The sequence below is a fragment of the Vicia villosa genome, linkage group LG6 (genome assembly GCF_029867415.1).
Source record: "Vicia villosa cultivar HV-30 ecotype Madison, WI linkage group LG6, Vvil1.0, whole genome shotgun sequence".
NCBI lineage: Eukaryota > Viridiplantae > Streptophyta > Magnoliopsida > Fabales > Fabaceae > Vicia > Vicia villosa.
This window is the reverse complement of record NC_081185.1, coordinates 37689533-37706843: the sequence shown is the minus strand read 5'-3', so window position 1 is coordinate 37706843 and position 17311 is coordinate 37689533. Positions and strand designations below refer to the sequence as shown.

At 35.9% G+C, this 17311-nt stretch overlaps 1 protein-coding gene across 1 annotated transcript in view; it reads left to right on the top strand.

Annotated features, from left to right (window-relative positions):
• Positions 1–16444: 16444 nt before the first annotated feature.
• LOC131611457 (uncharacterized) overlaps positions 16445–17311 on the top strand; it is a 74692-nt gene continuing 73825 nt past the window's right edge. Inside the window, exons 1-3 of the mRNA XM_058883478.1 lie at positions 16445–16456; positions 16495–16523; positions 16631–16752. Of these exons, the coding sequence (XP_058739461.1) occupies positions 16445–16456; positions 16495–16523; positions 16631–16752 (163 nt within the window). The remainder of the gene's footprint in view (positions 16457–16494; positions 16524–16630; positions 16753–17311) is intronic.

Here is a 17311-nt window from a genome sequence, read left to right as displayed (position 1 = left end):
CCAGCTTTTCAATAGGGATAATAAATACCTATTTACACTAATATCTAAGGTAAGCTATATTAATATAATATGATTTCTTTGCCATTTCTTAAATAAACATGCTTCACTTGTAATTTCTACATACACATAAATTTAAATTTATAAACTTTTGTTTTGCATTTAATTTTAATTAATAATTTAAATCATTGATTAATTAGAGGAATAAAGTCCTTTTTATGACTGAAAAATGTAGTAACTAATAAAATTAATTACATTTATCAATTTTATTTTATTATAATTTATTTATTTATGATTATTATAATGAGGTCTATTGGAGCGTTAAAACACTAAAGATTTATTAATAGCAATTGTAACACTTTGCCTTTCAAAATATAGTGCATCATATGAATACTTTATGTATAATGCATTACTTATTTTTGTCCTCTAAAGATTGAGTCATTTAGGTATAAATTATTTATGACTTTTCATTCTTTTATATTTTTTCAGATCGTTGATCAATTGAAGATGAAGATGAAGATGTGTTGCAATTTTTTTTTATCATTTTATTAAACTTTTAAAAAAAATTATCTGCAACTTTGTTGCTAATGTTTTAGTAATAACTATTTATTTTGTTTCTACATAATTGATGTAACAATTTGAAAAAGGGTTAAAATATATGTAAAGGTTCACGTATCAACAAGTGACAATATCAAAGCATATCTCTTTATATCTAACCTCACGTTAAATGTTTGAGAGATTTACTTTGAATTTCATATTTTTCAAAATATTTTTCAAAATAATGGTTGATAATAAATCAACTAAAATTATTATATTTCATTTTACTTCTAACTATTTTTTCATATTTGACAGAAATGTAAATATTCTCTATTAGTGAGATTATAATAACATATTAATTATATTTATTTATCTCTCATTAATATATAATTAAGAATGATATTTCTAAAATAATAATTAATATTGAATTAAATTTTAAATTTTCCAAAAATAAATATGAAAAATAAAATGCAATGTATTGTATATTAAAATGTTTTTTTTTAAATTATGGGAATACATTTTAACTAAGTTAAATATAACTCTCACATGTTTTTTTAAAATATTAAAACAATATTATAGATACTAAATTTTATAGAAAAAAAATATATAGAATGATTGTACAAATATTAAGTGTGATTGGACAATTCTATATGAATAAAAAAATATAATATTTCATAATAATAATGACTAAAGAAAAATGACAGAATTGTAGGCAGAAGTAGTCATAGACTCATAGATACAAAAGTGACTAAAGTAACTAAAGTAACTCATATATATATATATATATATATATATATATATATATATATATATATATATATATATATATATATATATATATATATATATATATATATATATATATATATATATATATATATATATATATATATATATATATATATATATATATATATATATAAAGAGGTTCTAAAAAAGCATTATTATTGAATTAAGATTTTTTATTGTAAATTTATTATTATACATAACATAATTTATTTGGTATGATATATTTAACATTTGGATTTGAAAAAATATTTGAAAGCTATATACATATATTGGACATGACATAAAACTTTGCAAATAAAGTTGTAATGAAAAATTAAGAAGAAGAAAATTGTTGTAAATCATTCAATTTGTAAGGTTTTAATCTATTGAAAATATTAGCTGGCAATTTGTTTTTGTTTTTTTTTTAATGTGTAGCATGAAAAGTCTGTACTTTCATTCTTTTTAAAATGGTATAAGCTATTTTTGGATATGGATTCCTGAAGGATAGAAAAACACTTAGAAAGGGGGGGATTGAATAAGTGTGACTTAAAATCTTGAGCGATAAAAATAAAATGCACAATTATTTTTATCCTGGTTCGCTGTTAACGAAGCTACTCCAGTCCACCCCCGCAGAGATGATTTACCTCAACTGAGGATTTAATCCACTAATCGCACGGATTACAATGGTTTTCCACTTAGCCGCAACTAAGTCTTCCAGAGTCTTCTGATCACAACCTGATCACTCCAGGAACAACTGCTTAGTTCACTCCTAAGACTTTACTAGAGTCTACTGATCAACACGATCACTCTAGGCTTAGTACCATGACATGTTGTGCTTTGTCCTTCTTGCAGCCAAGGATATCTGCAATAGGAATAATCTTATCCTTAGGTACCCACATCTTTTTGGGTCCTTTCTTGTTAGATTTTCTCAAGTTCTGATTGAACTTGGGTTTAACATTGTAAGCAATAGGAGGAACAGCATGATAATTCTTAATGTGAGTTTCATGATATTTCCTAGGTTGTGTCACATGCTTCTTAGTGTGTGTAATGTGAAAACTTTGTGCATGTGAAGTGTGCCTAATATCATGTGAGTGGCCATACTTGAACTGATCATACAATGGCTTGTATGTAATTTTCATTTCATCAACAGGTTCAAGTTTGTATGGGGTTTCACCCTCATAACCAATGCCAACTCTTTTGTTTCCAGACACAGCATATATCATAGAAGCTAGCTGACTTCTGCCAATACTTCTAGATAAGAACTTTCTGAAACTTAAATCATATTCTTTCAGAATATGGTTCAGACTAGGAGTGGATTTTTCTGAATCAGAAGGAGATCCAACATTATTGGATAGTTTTAAAAGTTTTTCTTTTAATTCAGAATTTTCCAACTCAAGCTTCTTTGTTTCAAATTCAAATTGCTTTTTCAGCTTTTTGTATTTGAGACTGATCTGAGACTTGAGTTCCAGAAGTTCAGTTAGACCGGAAACTAACTCATCTCTAGTAAGTTCAGAAAATACCTCTTCAGAATCTGATTCTGATGTAGATTCTGATCCGTCATCTTCTGTCGCCATCAGCGCACAGTTGGCCTGCTCATCTTCTGAATCATCTTCTGACTCATCCCAGGTTGCCATAAGACCTTTCTTCTTATGAAACTTTTTCTTGGGACTTTCCTTCTGAAGATTTGGACATTCATTCTTGTAGTGTCCAGGCTCATTGCATTCATAGCACATGACCTTCTTCTTGTCAAATCTTCTTTCATCAGAAGATTCTCCACGTTCAAATTTCCTTGAACTTCTGAAGCCTCTGAACTTCCTTTGCTTGGTCTTCCAGAGTTGGTTTAGCCTTCTGGAAATCATGGACAGTTCATCTTCTTCTTCAGATTCTGATTCTTCAGGATCTTCTTCTCTAGCCTGAAAAGCGTTAGTGCATTTCTTGATATTAGATTTTAATGCAATAGACTTACCTTTCTTTTGAGGCTCATTTGCGTCCAGCTCAATCTCATGGCTTCTCAAGGCACTGATAAGCTCTTCCAGAGAAACTTCATTCAGATTCTTCGCAATCTTGAATGCAGTCACCATCGGACCCCATCTTCTGGGTAAGCTTCTGATGATCTTCTTTACATGATCCGCCTTGGTGTATCCTTTGTCAAGAACTCTCAATCCAGCAGTCAGAGTTTGAAATCTCGAAAACATCTTTTCAATGTCTTCATCATCCTCCATCTTGAAGGCTTCATACTTCTGGATTAAGGCAAGAGCTTTTGTCTCCTTGACTTGAGCATTTCCTTCATGAGTCATTTTCAAGGACTCATATATGTCATAGGCCGTTTCCCTGTTAGATATCTTCTCATACTCAGCATGAGAGATAGCATTCAGCAAAACAGTTCTACATTTATGATGATTCCTGAAAAGCTTCTTTTGGTCATCATTCATTTCTTGCCTTGACAGCTTCACGCCTCTGGCATTTACTGGATGTTTGTAACCATCCATCAGAAGATCCCATAGATCACCATCTAGACCCAGAAAGTAACTCTCCAGTTTATCTTTCCAGTATTCAAAGTTTTCACCATCAAATACCGGCGGTCTAGTATAACCATTGTTACCGTTGTATTGCTCAGCAGAGCCAGATGTAGATGCAGGTGTAGGTATAGTCCTTTCACTTTCATCAACCATCTTTTAAATGAAGCGTTTTTCTCTTCCTGAATCTTTTCTAAACACGGTTAAGTGCTTGCACCTTAGAACCGGCGCTCTGATGCCAATTGAAGGATAGAAAAACACTTAGAAAGGGGGGGGATTGAATAAGTGTGACTTAAAATCTTGAGCGATAAAAATAAAATGCACAATTATTTTTATCCTGGTTCGCTGTTAACGAAGCTACTCCAGTCCACCCCCGCAGAGATGATTTACCTCAACTGAGGATTTAATCCACTAATCGCACGGATTACAATGGTTTTCCACTTAGCCGCAACTAAGTCTTCCAGAGTCTTCTGATCACAACCTGATCACTCCAGGAACAACTGCTTAGTTCACTCCTAAGACTTTACTAGAGTCTACTGATCAACACGATCACTCTAGGCTTAGTTCACTCCTAAGACTTTCTGCTCAGCCAACTGCCAAGACTTCCTGCTCAGCCAACTGCCAAGACTTCCTGCTCAGCTAACTGCTAAGACTTCCTGCTCAGCTAACTGCCAAGACTTCCTAGAGTATACTGATCAACTGATCACTCTAGTTCCTTACAACTTAATGTAATCAATTCAAGAGTTTACAAATGCTTCTAAAAAGCGATAATCACAACTGTGATATTTCTCTTACAATTTAAGCTTAATCTCACTAAGATATTACAACAGCAATGTAGTGAGCTTTGATGAAGATGAAGATTCTGAGTTTAGATTTGAACAGCGTTTCAGCAAGTTTGATATGAGTTGTTTTGGTGCAGAATCGTTAACCTTGCTTCTTATCAGAACTTCATATTTATAGGCGTTGAGAAGATGACCGTTGAATGCATTTAATGCTTTGCGTGTTCCGTACAGCTTTGCATTTAATGTTATACGCTTTTGTCAACTACCTCGAGCCTTGTTCACGCTGTGTCTACTGACGTAGCCTTTAGTAGCTTTAACGTTCCTTTTGTCAGTCAGCGTAGTCTGCCACGTGTACTTCCTTCTGATCTGATGTTTGGGAATACGACGTTTGAATATCATCAGAGTCAAACAGCTTGGTGCACAGCATCTTCTGATCTTCTGACCTTGAAGTGCTTCTGAGCGTGATACCATCTTCTGATCTTCAGTGCTTCTGATCTCATGTTCTTCTGATGCTTCCATAGACCCATGTTCTGATTCTGCTTCGACCATCTTCTGATGTCTTGCCAGACCATGTTCTGATGTTGCATGCTGAACCATTTGAGATACATCTTCTGAGCGCTGAATTATGCGTACTCTTTATATATTTCCTGAAAGGGAAATTGCATTGGATTAGAGTACCATATTATCTTAAGCAAAATTCATATTATTGTTATCATCAAAACTAAGATAATTGATAAGAACAAATCTTGTTCTAACAATCTCCCCCTTTTTGATGATGACAAAAACATATATAAATGATATGAATTTGCGATCAGAAAGAGTAGACGGCAAAAGACAAATTACACAGCTATAGCATAAGCATATGAATATGTCTCCCCCTGAGATTAACAATCTCCCCCTGAGATAAATAATCTCCCCCTGAAATAAATACTCGAAGAACTTTAATAAAAGACTTCCCTGATTATTTCGGTAGAGACGATCATATGAGCTTCTGCCTTCAGAGAATCCATAGCTTCTGACTTCTGCTTCCATTGGACAGCTTCAGAACTTGAATTTCTTTGATCTTCAGAACATTCACAGCTTCTGACTTCTGCTTCCATTCAGGACAGCTTCAGAGCTTGAATTTCTTTGATCTTCAGAACATTCACAGCTTCTGACTTCTGCTTCCATTCAGGACAGCTTCAGAACTTGAATTTCTGGATCTTTTAGAACATTCACATCTTCTGATTTCTGCTTCCCTCGGATAGCTTCAGAACTTTGAATGTCTACCAACATCACTTCATGCTAGATTTGTATCAGAACATTGTTGAATGTACCAGAGCATCATCTGAGCATCTCTACATCCTGAAATGTTACAGAACAAAAACTAAACGACAAAAGTCAGCATGAACGAGTTAGAACATAAAATGTATATTCAAATACATGATATGTATCAGAGCCAAATGTATCAGAGCATTTTAGGCTAAAAACATATATCAGAGCAAATAATGTATCAGAGCCATAACATTATGTGTATCAGGGCAAATAGAATTTTGTCAGAACAGGATAGACAATGATATTCAAATTCTATTATCAGTGCTTCTGATTCATTCTTCTTTCTTGCTTCTGATCTCTGAAGCTTGACAGCACTCAGCTTGCTTCAGTTTCAATGGTTTTGCTTCTAGTGTTTGCTTTGAAGATTCACTTCACTTCTTTGTACCTGCAAAACACTTAAACCATATAGAACTTGCAGTTCTTGTTAGTGAATGTGTGGGAGCCTTTACCCAGCAACTGATAGATATAATCAAATCATTTATCATTTATCTTTCTCCCCCTTTTTGTCATAACATCAAAAAGAATATTTAAAAAGATTCAGATGTAAAAAACGACAAAAGAGAACATTTACTGGAATGTAAAACACAAAGAAACTTTTTCATTGAATAATCAAAGTTTTACAAGACAGGAATGCAGGAAAACAGATGCAACAAGGAAAGGAAACTACAAAGACCAAAAGACTAAGATCCTAGCCTACGCAAAATCCGCGCCAGAACAGCATGAATCCCGTCAGTGCTTGCAGCTTGCCTTGTCATGAAGGAACGAAACTCAGCATTGGCTGCTTCTTGCGCATCCAAACGAGAAGCCAGCATATCTTGATTCTGATGAAGAGTTTCCAAGGTCTCCATCAGAGCTGAGGTTTCACCCGAAGAAGAAGCACCAGTATTTCTGCCCAGAGGGACAGCAATCTCAGCAGAGTGATCTTCTGGAAGATCTTCAGCTTGTGCATCTCCCATTTCCTCATCTGAGTCTGACTCAGAAAGAGCCTTAGTATATTCTGGTTCAGGCAGCTCAGAAGTTCCATCTTCCAATGCTTGAAGAATAGCTGCAAGGTTTGTTGGAGGAGTAGGACCAGCAACTTCAGCACGATAAACCACTACTGGAAAGACCATGTGAGGTGCATTTTCAGAAGGGTTCATTCTGAACCAGTTGAACAGCCACTGAAAATCTCCAGTCAGCACAGGAAACCAGAGCACAGAAGACCGGGGTTTCCACACCACGATATCTCTGCAGAGATTTTCTTTTTCCAACTCATCTGCAGGTATCTTCTCTTCAAGAACTCTTCTGTTCCTGATGAGACAGTGGTGGCTGCTCTCACCAACTTCCAACCGGAGACCACGAACACCAGGGGCTTCAGACATAATCCTTCTCTGAGTGTCTGTAGCCTTCTCCAGAAAATCCTGACAAAAGGTATTCCAGAGGTTGTTTGTAGCATACTCATCCAGATGATTAAGGTGAGCAGCACCAAGAATCTCCAACCAGCCACTTACATCAGCATGTAGGAGCTCCAGATATGTTTGAGTGGTAGGGGTTGGAGGATTGTCAGTGATCCTTGAGTCGGGAAGAACAACACTATAGGGATTAGGTGTTCTGGTGGGAAAAGGGTATGAGAGGGATGAAGAAATATCTGAGGGAAGGGTTAAAGGAGAGGAGATATCAGATGGTGAAGAAGGTGGTTCCGAGAGGATGAATGAGGAGGAAGAGGTGGTGGAGGTCTTTGAAGAGGGAGGTGATTGACGAGAATCGTCAAGGGGTTGATATATTTTGAGAGGGTCATAGGAGATCCTAACTCTTTTAGGTTTGGTTTCAGGTTCAGCAGATGCCTTTCTCTTTTGTTTCTTATCATTGTCTTGATTTCCAGAGCCTGACGATGGATTCATGATGAACTTTCAGATAATGGAAATAGCTAGGGTTTATGATATGAAAAGAGAGAGATGAAAAAGAAACCGAATGCAGAGAGAGAGAAATATGAGAGGGAAAAGAAACGTTTGAAGAGTATAAAAAGAAAACTGAAAAGAGAGTAAATGATGAAAAGCATTTAATGTTACGTGACATGAGGAGAGATAATAATGACAAAAGACGTGATTTGCACAGTTACCTAAGAAGACGTCCCCTCAACTGCACGCACGCTTGTCCAGGAATAGTGAACACGTGTTTACCATCTGGATAGCCAGTTACAGCTGTTTTGCTTTGAAGAGAGATTCTGAATCACCTTAGACACTGAAACGTTAGTAATAACTGAATCACAATTTCTAATTGATTTCTATCAGAACTTCTTAAAAAAAATTTCATATCAAAGGATACTCATACGTAAGAATTTCTCATCTTCTCATTCTGAGCTTGTTTCTGAAGACCCATTTTGTACCAATTATGTTGAATCCATCTGGTCTAGGAACAAGATCCCAAACATCATTCCTTGTAAACTGATTTAGTTCTTCTTGCATAGCAATTATCCAGTCTGGATCTTCTAGAGCATGATCAACAGAAGTTGGCTCGATCAAAGATACAAGACCTAATTGACATTCTGCATTGTTCCTAAGGAATGCTCTTGTTCTGATTGGATCATCCTTCTTTCCAAGAATGACATCTTCTGAATGACCAGAGATGAGTCTGGATGATCTTCTGACAGATGGTTCTTCAGAAATACTTAGATCCTCCAGAGAAGCTGTTACTTGATCTTCAGATTCTTTGCTTCTGAGGAGCTCTGCTTCTGATGCGTTGCTTCTTGGCTCAACAACTTCTGAGATGTCAATATCATAACCTGCAAAATTATCAACTTGCTTTGGTTTTTCAGAACCAAGCTTATCATCAAACCTGATATTGATTGATTCTTCTACAACCAATGTTTCAGTATTGTATACCCTGTAGCCTTTTGAGCGTTCAGAGTATCCAAGAAGGAAACACTTTTGAGCTTTGGAATCAAACTTACCAAGATGATCTTTAGTGTTCAGAATAAAGCATACACATCCAAAAGGATGGAAATATGAAATGTTGGGCTTTCTATTCTTCCACAATTCATAGGGAGTCTTATTTAGAATAGGTCTGATAGAGATTCTATTCTGAATATAACATGCAGTGTTTATTGCTTCTACCCAGAAATGCTTAGCCATATTGGTTTCATTGATCATGGTTCTGGCCATTTCTTGAAGAGTCCTATTCTTTCGTTCTACAACCCCATTTTGCTGTGGAGTTCTAGGACAAGAGAAATCATGGGCAATACCATTTTCTTTGAAGAATTCTTCAAAGGATTTGTTCTCAAATTCACCACCATGATCACTTCTGACCTTTATGATTTTGCACTCTTTTTCAGATTGAATCTGAATGCAGAAATCAAGGAACACTGAATGAGTCTCATCCTTGTGTTTCAAGAATTTTACCCATGTCCAGCGGCCATAATCATCTACGATGACTAATCCATATTTCTTTCCTCTGACAGATGCTGTTTTGACTGGTCCAAACAGATCAATGTGCAAGAGTTCTAATGGCCTTGAGGTAGAAACAACATTCTTAGACTTGAATGCAGGTTTGGAGAACTTGCCCTTCTGACATGCTTCACAAAGAACATCTGATTGGAATTTCAGATTAGGGAGTCCTCTGACAAGATTCAGTTTGTTAATCTGAGAGATCTTTCTCAAACTAGCATGACCTAACCTCCTGTGCCAGACCCACAGATTTTATAGTTCCAGAGCCAATTATCTTGCCCTTCTGATCTCCTCCGAACTTGACTTCTCCTCCAGACTTAAGCACCAGGTCTTGGAACATAGACCTTCTTCCTGTCATGTGTCGCGAGCATCCAGAGTCCAGGTACCATGACATGTTGTGCTTTGTCCTTCTTGCAGCCAAGGATATCTGCAATAGGAATAATCTTATCCTTAGGTACCCACATCTTTTTGGGTCCTTTCTTGTTAGATTTTCTCAAGTTCTGATTGAACTTGGGTTTAACATTGTAAGCAATAGGAGGAACAGCATGATAATTCTTAATGTGAGTTTCATGATATTTCCTAGGTTGTGTCACATGCTTCTTAGTGTGTGTAATGTGAAAACTTTGTGCATGTGAAGTGTGCCTAATATCATGTGAGTGGCCATACTTGAACTGATCATACAATGGCTTGTATGTAATTTTCATTTCATCAACAGGTTCAAGTTTGTATGGGGTTTCACCCTCATAACCAATGCCAACTCTTTTGTTTCCAGACACAGCATATATCATAGAAGCTAGCTGACTTCTGCCAATACTTCTAGATAAGAACTTTCTGAAACTTAAATCATATTCTTTCAGAATATGGTTCAGACTAGGAGTGGATTTTTCTGAATCAGAAGGAGATCCAACATTATTGGATAGTTTTAAAAGTTTTTCTTTTAATTCAGAATTTTCCAACTCAAGCTTCTTTGTTTCAAATTCAAATTGCTTTTTCAGCTTTTTGTATTTGAGACTGATCTGAGACTTGAGTTCCAGAAGTTCAGTTAGACCGGAAACTAACTCATCTCTAGTAAGTTCAGAAAATACCTCTTCAGAATCTGATTCTGATGTAGATTCTGATCCGTCATCTTCTGTCGCCATCAGCGCACAGTTGGCCTGCTCATCTTCTGAATCATCTTCTGACTCATCCCAGGTTGCCATAAGACCTTTCTTCTTATGAAACTTTTTCTTGGGACTTTCCTTCTGAAGATTTGGACATTCATTCTTGTAGTGTCCAGGCTCATTGCATTCATAGCACATGACCTTCTTCTTGTCAAATCTTCTTTCATCAGAAGATTCTCCACGTTCAAATTTCCTTGAACTTCTGAAGCCTCTGAACTTCCTTTGCTTGGTCTTCCAGAGTTGGTTTAGCCTTCTGGAAATCATGGACAGTTCATCTTCTTCTTCAGATTCTGATTCTTCAGGATCTTCTTCTCTAGCCTGAAAAGCGTTAGTGCATTTCTTGATATTAGATTTTAATGCAATAGACTTACCTTTCTTTTGAGGCTCATTTGCGTCCAGCTCAATCTCATGGCTTCTCAAGGCACTGATAAGCTCTTCCAGAGAAACTTCATTCAGATTCTTCGCAATCTTGAATGCAGTCACCATCGGACCCCATCTTCTGGGTAAGCTTCTGATGATCTTCTTTACATGATCCGCCTTGGTGTATCCTTTGTCAAGAACTCTCAATCCAGCAGTCAGAGTTTGAAATCTCGAAAACATCTTTTCAATGTCTTCATCATCCTCCATCTTGAAGGCTTCATACTTCTGGATTAAGGCAAGAGCTTTTGTCTCCTTGACTTGAGCATTTCCTTCATGAGTCATTTTCAAGGACTCATATATGTCATAGGCCGTTTCCCTGTTAGATATCTTCTCATACTCAGCATGAGAGATAGCATTCAGCAAAACAGTTCTACATTTATGATGATTCCTGAAAAGCTTCTTTTGGTCATCATTCATTTCTTGCCTTGACAGCTTCACGCCTCTGGCATTTACTGGATGTTTGTAACCATCCATCAGAAGATCCCATAGATCACCATCTAGACCCAGAAAGTAACTCTCCAGTTTATCTTTCCAGTATTCAAAGTTTTCACCATCAAATACCGGCGGTCTAGTATAACCATTGTTACCGTTGTATTGCTCAGCAGAGCCAGATGTAGATGCAGGTGTAGGTATAGTCCTTTCACTTTCATCAACCATCTTTTAAATGAAGCGTTTTTCTCTTCCTGAATCTTTTCTAAACACGGTTAAGTGCTTGCACCTTAGAACCGGCGCTCTGATGCCAATTGAAGGATAGAAAAACACTTAGAAAGGGGGGGGATTGAATAAGTGTGACTTAAAATCTTGAGCGATAAAAATAAAATGCACAATTATTTTTATCCTGGTTCGCTGTTAACGAAGCTACTCCAGTCCACCCCCGCAGAGATGATTTACCTCAACTGAGGATTTAATCCACTAATCGCACGGATTACAATGGTTTTCCACTTAGCCGCAACTAAGTCTTCCAGAGTCTTCTGATCACAACCTGATCACTCCAGGAACAACTGCTTAGTTCACTCCTAAGACTTTACTAGAGTCTACTGATCAACACGATCACTCTAGGCTTAGTTCACTCCTAAGACTTTCTGCTCAGCCAACTGCCAAGACTTCCTGCTCAGCCAACTGCCAAGACTTCCTGCTCAGCTAACTGCTAAGACTTCCTGCTCAGCTAACTGCCAAGACTTCCTAGAGTATACTGATCAACTGATCACTCTAGTTCCTTACAACTTAATGTAATCAATTCAAGAGTTTACAAATGCTTCTAAAAAGCGATAATCACAACTGTGATATTTCTCTTACAATTTAAGCTTAATCTCACTAAGATATTACAACAGCAATGTAGTGAGCTTTGATGAAGATGAAGATTCTGAGTTTAGATTTGAACAGCGTTTCAGCAAGTTTGATATGAGTTGTTTTGGTGCAGAATCGTTAACCTTGCTTCTTATCAGAACTTCATATTTATAGGCGTTGAGAAGATGACCGTTGAATGCATTTAATGCTTTGCGTGTTCCGTACAGCTTTGCATTTAATGTTATACGCTTTTGTCAACTACCTCGAGCCTTGTTCACGCTGTGTCTACTGACGTAGCCTTTAGTAGCTTTAACGTTCCTTTTGTCAGTCAGCGTAGTCTGCCACGTGTACTTCCTTCTGATCTGATGTTTGTGAATACGACGTTTGAATATCATCAGAGTCAAACAGCTTGGTGCACAGCATCTTCTGATCTTCTGACCTTGAAGTGCTTCTGAGCGTGATACCATCTTCTGATCTTCAGTGCTTCTGATCTCATGTTCTTCTGATGCTTCCATAGACCCATGTTCTGATTCTGCTTCGACCATCTTCTGATGTCTTGCCAGACCATGTTCTGATGTTGCATGCTGAACCATTTGAGATACATCTTCTGAGCGCTGAATTATGCGTACTCTTTATATATTTCCTGAAAGGGAAATTGCATTGGATTAGAGTACCATATTATCTTAAGCAAAATTCATATTATTGTTATCATCAAAACTAAGATAATTGATAAGAACAAATCTTGTTCTAACAATTCCTTCTTGCATTCTTTCTGCTGCTGCTTCCTCTCCTATGTGTAATAAAAAAATATACCAATTTTTAATGAAGGTCACATTTTTCTTATTTAGCCAAAAATAATATTTAGATACGGGAAAAAGTGACCGTTGATCCAACTATTTTCTTATATATGGATAAATTATATTTATAATCCAAATATAAGTAAAAATATATCTCTTTTTTAAAAATAATAAACTCTTTTGACTATGCAATTTTGCTTTTATTTATTTTCATTCTTATTATATTGAGAAATAAATGCGCGTAACACATCAGTACTCGTGTGAATGCACGGGAAATGAAGTTATTGATCAAAATATTGATTATTAACGAGACATAGAGTTACTGATCAAAATATTGATTGTTAACGGGACATGAAGTTACTGATCAAAATATCTTTTAAGGTACACGGAGACATGAAATTATTGTTCAAATTAATATTTGTACACGGGAACATGAAGTTTTTGATCAAAATATTGATTATTAACAAGACATGACGTTGCTGATCAAAATATTTTTATTAATGATACATTCAATTATTATTTTTTCACGGATAATTATATATATATATATTTTAAAAAAATATACATCTGAAACAAATGCGCGTCCCATACCAGAACCCGTGCGAATGCACGGGTTTGTTACTAGTTATATCTAGTTTTAGGATCTTAGTTTTTAATTTTATTTAGAAGTAAAAACAAATAAAAAAATATATCAGTATCTTTATTATAGAAAAACAAGAAAAAAAGCCAACCTTGGAAATACATGAACCGATCAAGAGGAGATTGAAGAAAAAAGAAAGTTTTGAATGATGATTTCCAATCAAAATATTTGACATTCAACGCAAGATTTTTATTCAAATTTGTCAACCTAATAGATGGCTATAAGTATCCAAAATAATTGAGAACAAGGGGAGGCCGCAGGAAAAAAAAAGGTTATGGAATTTTCAAGAAAAAAGGACAGCTCGAATTCACGCTTGCCACGGATTCAAAGGGTGTTGGCCATTTGAAAACATTCCTGAGATTGCTCTGAAGCTATTGAAATCGCCATCATCAATAAGGACGGCCCGAATCACTCTCACAGCGTCACGGTTTTTTTGGTTTTTTTACGATTTTCGATTTCGTCCCTATGCTTCTTATAAATCATATTTGAATGCATATTCATGGAGAGAATCATATTTTCAAGCTTTCTGTTCCATTTAATTGATGATTGAGTGCAGGTATGAGAACCCACCATTGTTGGGGTTCTCAAGATCAGAATTGGGACTTTTCGAATTAGTCACAATTGGACGAAATTAAGGTTATAGGTGTGTTCAGAGGGTTGAATCCAATCGATCCATGGTCTTGTAATGTGTTTTCCGGGTGTGTAGCGTTATTTATAAGTCACAGGGTCTATGGCCACAAACAAAAAACATAGATATGTGATGTTTGCAGAAAACGTGGGGAAGATGATGCTGTAGGGGGCTTTGTTTTTATTATTTTTGCTTTATTATAGAAATAACTAATGAATTGAGCGCAGTTGGCAAAGGATGTGCATACGTGTCTATCAGGATGCAGGTTCGATACCTGGCGTCTCCCTTTACTTTTACACCATTTTCAGTGTAAACAAACTTCAGATCTGGTGTGGCTCTTCTATACGCGCTCACTATGCGCCCTCAAAGCAAAACCATTAGATTTCAGCCAGTTCAGATCCAACGCGCCAGATACTGGAGGCTCACCATGGACATTCAGAAACGCAGCAACACATGATCCTGCCCAGGTTTCTATACATTTTGTTATTTATTTTATTATTTTAATATTTAGATTAAATGTGAAATTAATTATTAAATTAATTATGTTTAGTTTAATTAGCTCATTCAAATAGGGTTAGGATAATAAATTAGGACTAGGGTTTAGAATTATATTTTCCCGATTATTTTGATTACTCGATTATTCGAGTTAATTAATTTAATTAATTTTAACTATAAAAATCACAAAAACCCTAGAAAGGTTGATTCGTCCATTAGGGTTCGCCCAATCCCATTGGCCACTTGGCCGAAGTTTTTTAGGATTTAATTTGTTACTTGTTCCGACTAAACCTATTGGTCGCAATGATTAACAATCGATTAATTTAATTAATCAAATCCAATAATAAAAACATCAATTCTAACTTCCCCTTTACGGATAAATGACAGATGAATATCTATTTCATCCCGCCTTCGAATTAGTCGACTCTCTATGTCATACTGATCAAATATCTGAATAAAGCAATAAAATATAAAATTAAAACACATTCAATTTGCTGCCCGCGACGATCGAATCTATCGATCAGAGTAACCAGCAATGCCCCATTAATCCGTTAACTATAATGATCAAATTTATTGATCATCGCATCTAACGGTGACATATCAAACCAGGGTTGTGCGCCCAAATCTAAAACACACCAAACCACAACACTACAGATTTTCATCTCTTCAATACTGCGATGTTCAAACTACGATAAGGTAATTCAAAATACCTTGCAAACATTTGCATCTCAAAACTACGATAGGCCATTCAAAAAGCCTCCAAACCATATCAAATCAAATTCAAAGGCGTACAACCCTGTGCCCGAACTACGTTGACTCTGATTCTCCATAAGGAGATACGTAGGCACTTGGATAACCAAGGCGAGTCCCCCTCCCTAAAATCTCAATTCACTTAAAATCTCAATTTTGCCCTTTTCACTTCTTTAGCTATTATCCTAAATATTTTAGCCATAAAATCTGACCTTAGATTCAAAGTGATAGGAAATGGTTGAGGGTGCCTAACACCTTCCCTCGACATGATTATAATAACTTACCCCGAATCTCTTAACTGCGTAGAGTTTCCTATTCGCCCTTCAGAATAGGTGGCGACTCTAAAAGTCTAATTTATAGGGCAGGTTGCTACAACAACCTCCGCTAGCCGCTTTGCGCTCACAATTTCCGTTCGCTGCTCACAACCACCGTTCCTTCGTTTCTGTTCGTGTTAAGGTTAACTTCTCTTTCTTTATCTCTTCTCTATTAGATACTTAGGATTTCTCTCAATCCTTGAGCTCTATCCTGCAAAACCCTCGTACAAATCCTATCTTCTCCCTCTTTATCAATGGAAACAGTATAGATATTTAGGATTCAAAAGTTACATGTATTTAGTGTTCAATTTCAATGATAGTTCAATAGTTATCGGAACCATTTGACTCCATTTGAACCATTTTAAAGTGTCCGAGTCTGTGTCCAGGTTGAAGTATGTGCTTCATAATTTCTGAGACTTCTATGAGACTTCTATAACTGTTAAATTGCATCTCTGCAACTGCGATTGTCGGACCAAGTTCCTTACATTATTTTTATTTTTGAACAGTGGTATACTATTCCCTCAATAGGGATAATACACATCTCTAGTACCTTTGATCTCATTTTCTTTTCCTGCGGTTTAGTTAACAGTATCCTTTGTTATATTTTGTGGGAATTCATGTCTGTAATTGTGTTATGTTGTTTACTTATTTGGTTTTGTTGCAGGAGAGGCATTATTTGCTGCAAGAGATGAAAATGTATGTCACTACCATTCGTGTCAAAGTTGTTGTGCAAATGTTTCAAATGAATCTCTCTTTCTTTCTCTAATGAGATATTATTGATGTTTTTTATCATCTTTTCATAGCTTGGAGGCCAATGTTTCTGCACTTACAAATTTTGAGGTCCTTGATTTTATACGAGGTAAAGGAGCTTCAAAAGATCCAACACGGGTTATTGCCAAAGTAGCAATGACCGAATACAAGGTTTGTTTTTCTGCTAAGACAATTGGTCATAGATAACCCTTGTCGCCAATAGATAGTAATCCTTTTTATGCTTTTTGTGATTACAGGTTTACGATTATCTATAAAATAAGAAAACAAGTGTACCTGGTTAAGTCCATTTTGCCCTTTGTTCAAAAAATGCCACCTATTGAATTCAAGGTTAAATTGTGTCCAAATAATACTTTTTGTGACTAAATTATGACTTTGTATCATCTCAACTTTATTATTTTCCTTTGTCCAATTAAATTTGCTCTGCTGTTAAAAAGAAGTTACTTTTTGTAACAAAGACAAAGCCAAAAGCTGCTTCCCAACAAACATAATTTGAAAAAGAAACTCTATGTCTGACAAAACTCTCTGCATACTCTTTCATCTCTCTTCTCAACTTTTGCATTCTCTCACCATTTTGTATTCTCTTCCTTTCTTCTCTCCTTCTCTTTCATTGTTCCCTTTTGTGCTACCAGTCTCCTACTCTATGCATGGTCTTCCATCTTTCTTCTCAATGTTTTACTGCTTCTCAACGTTTTGTATTAGCTTCCTTTCTTCTC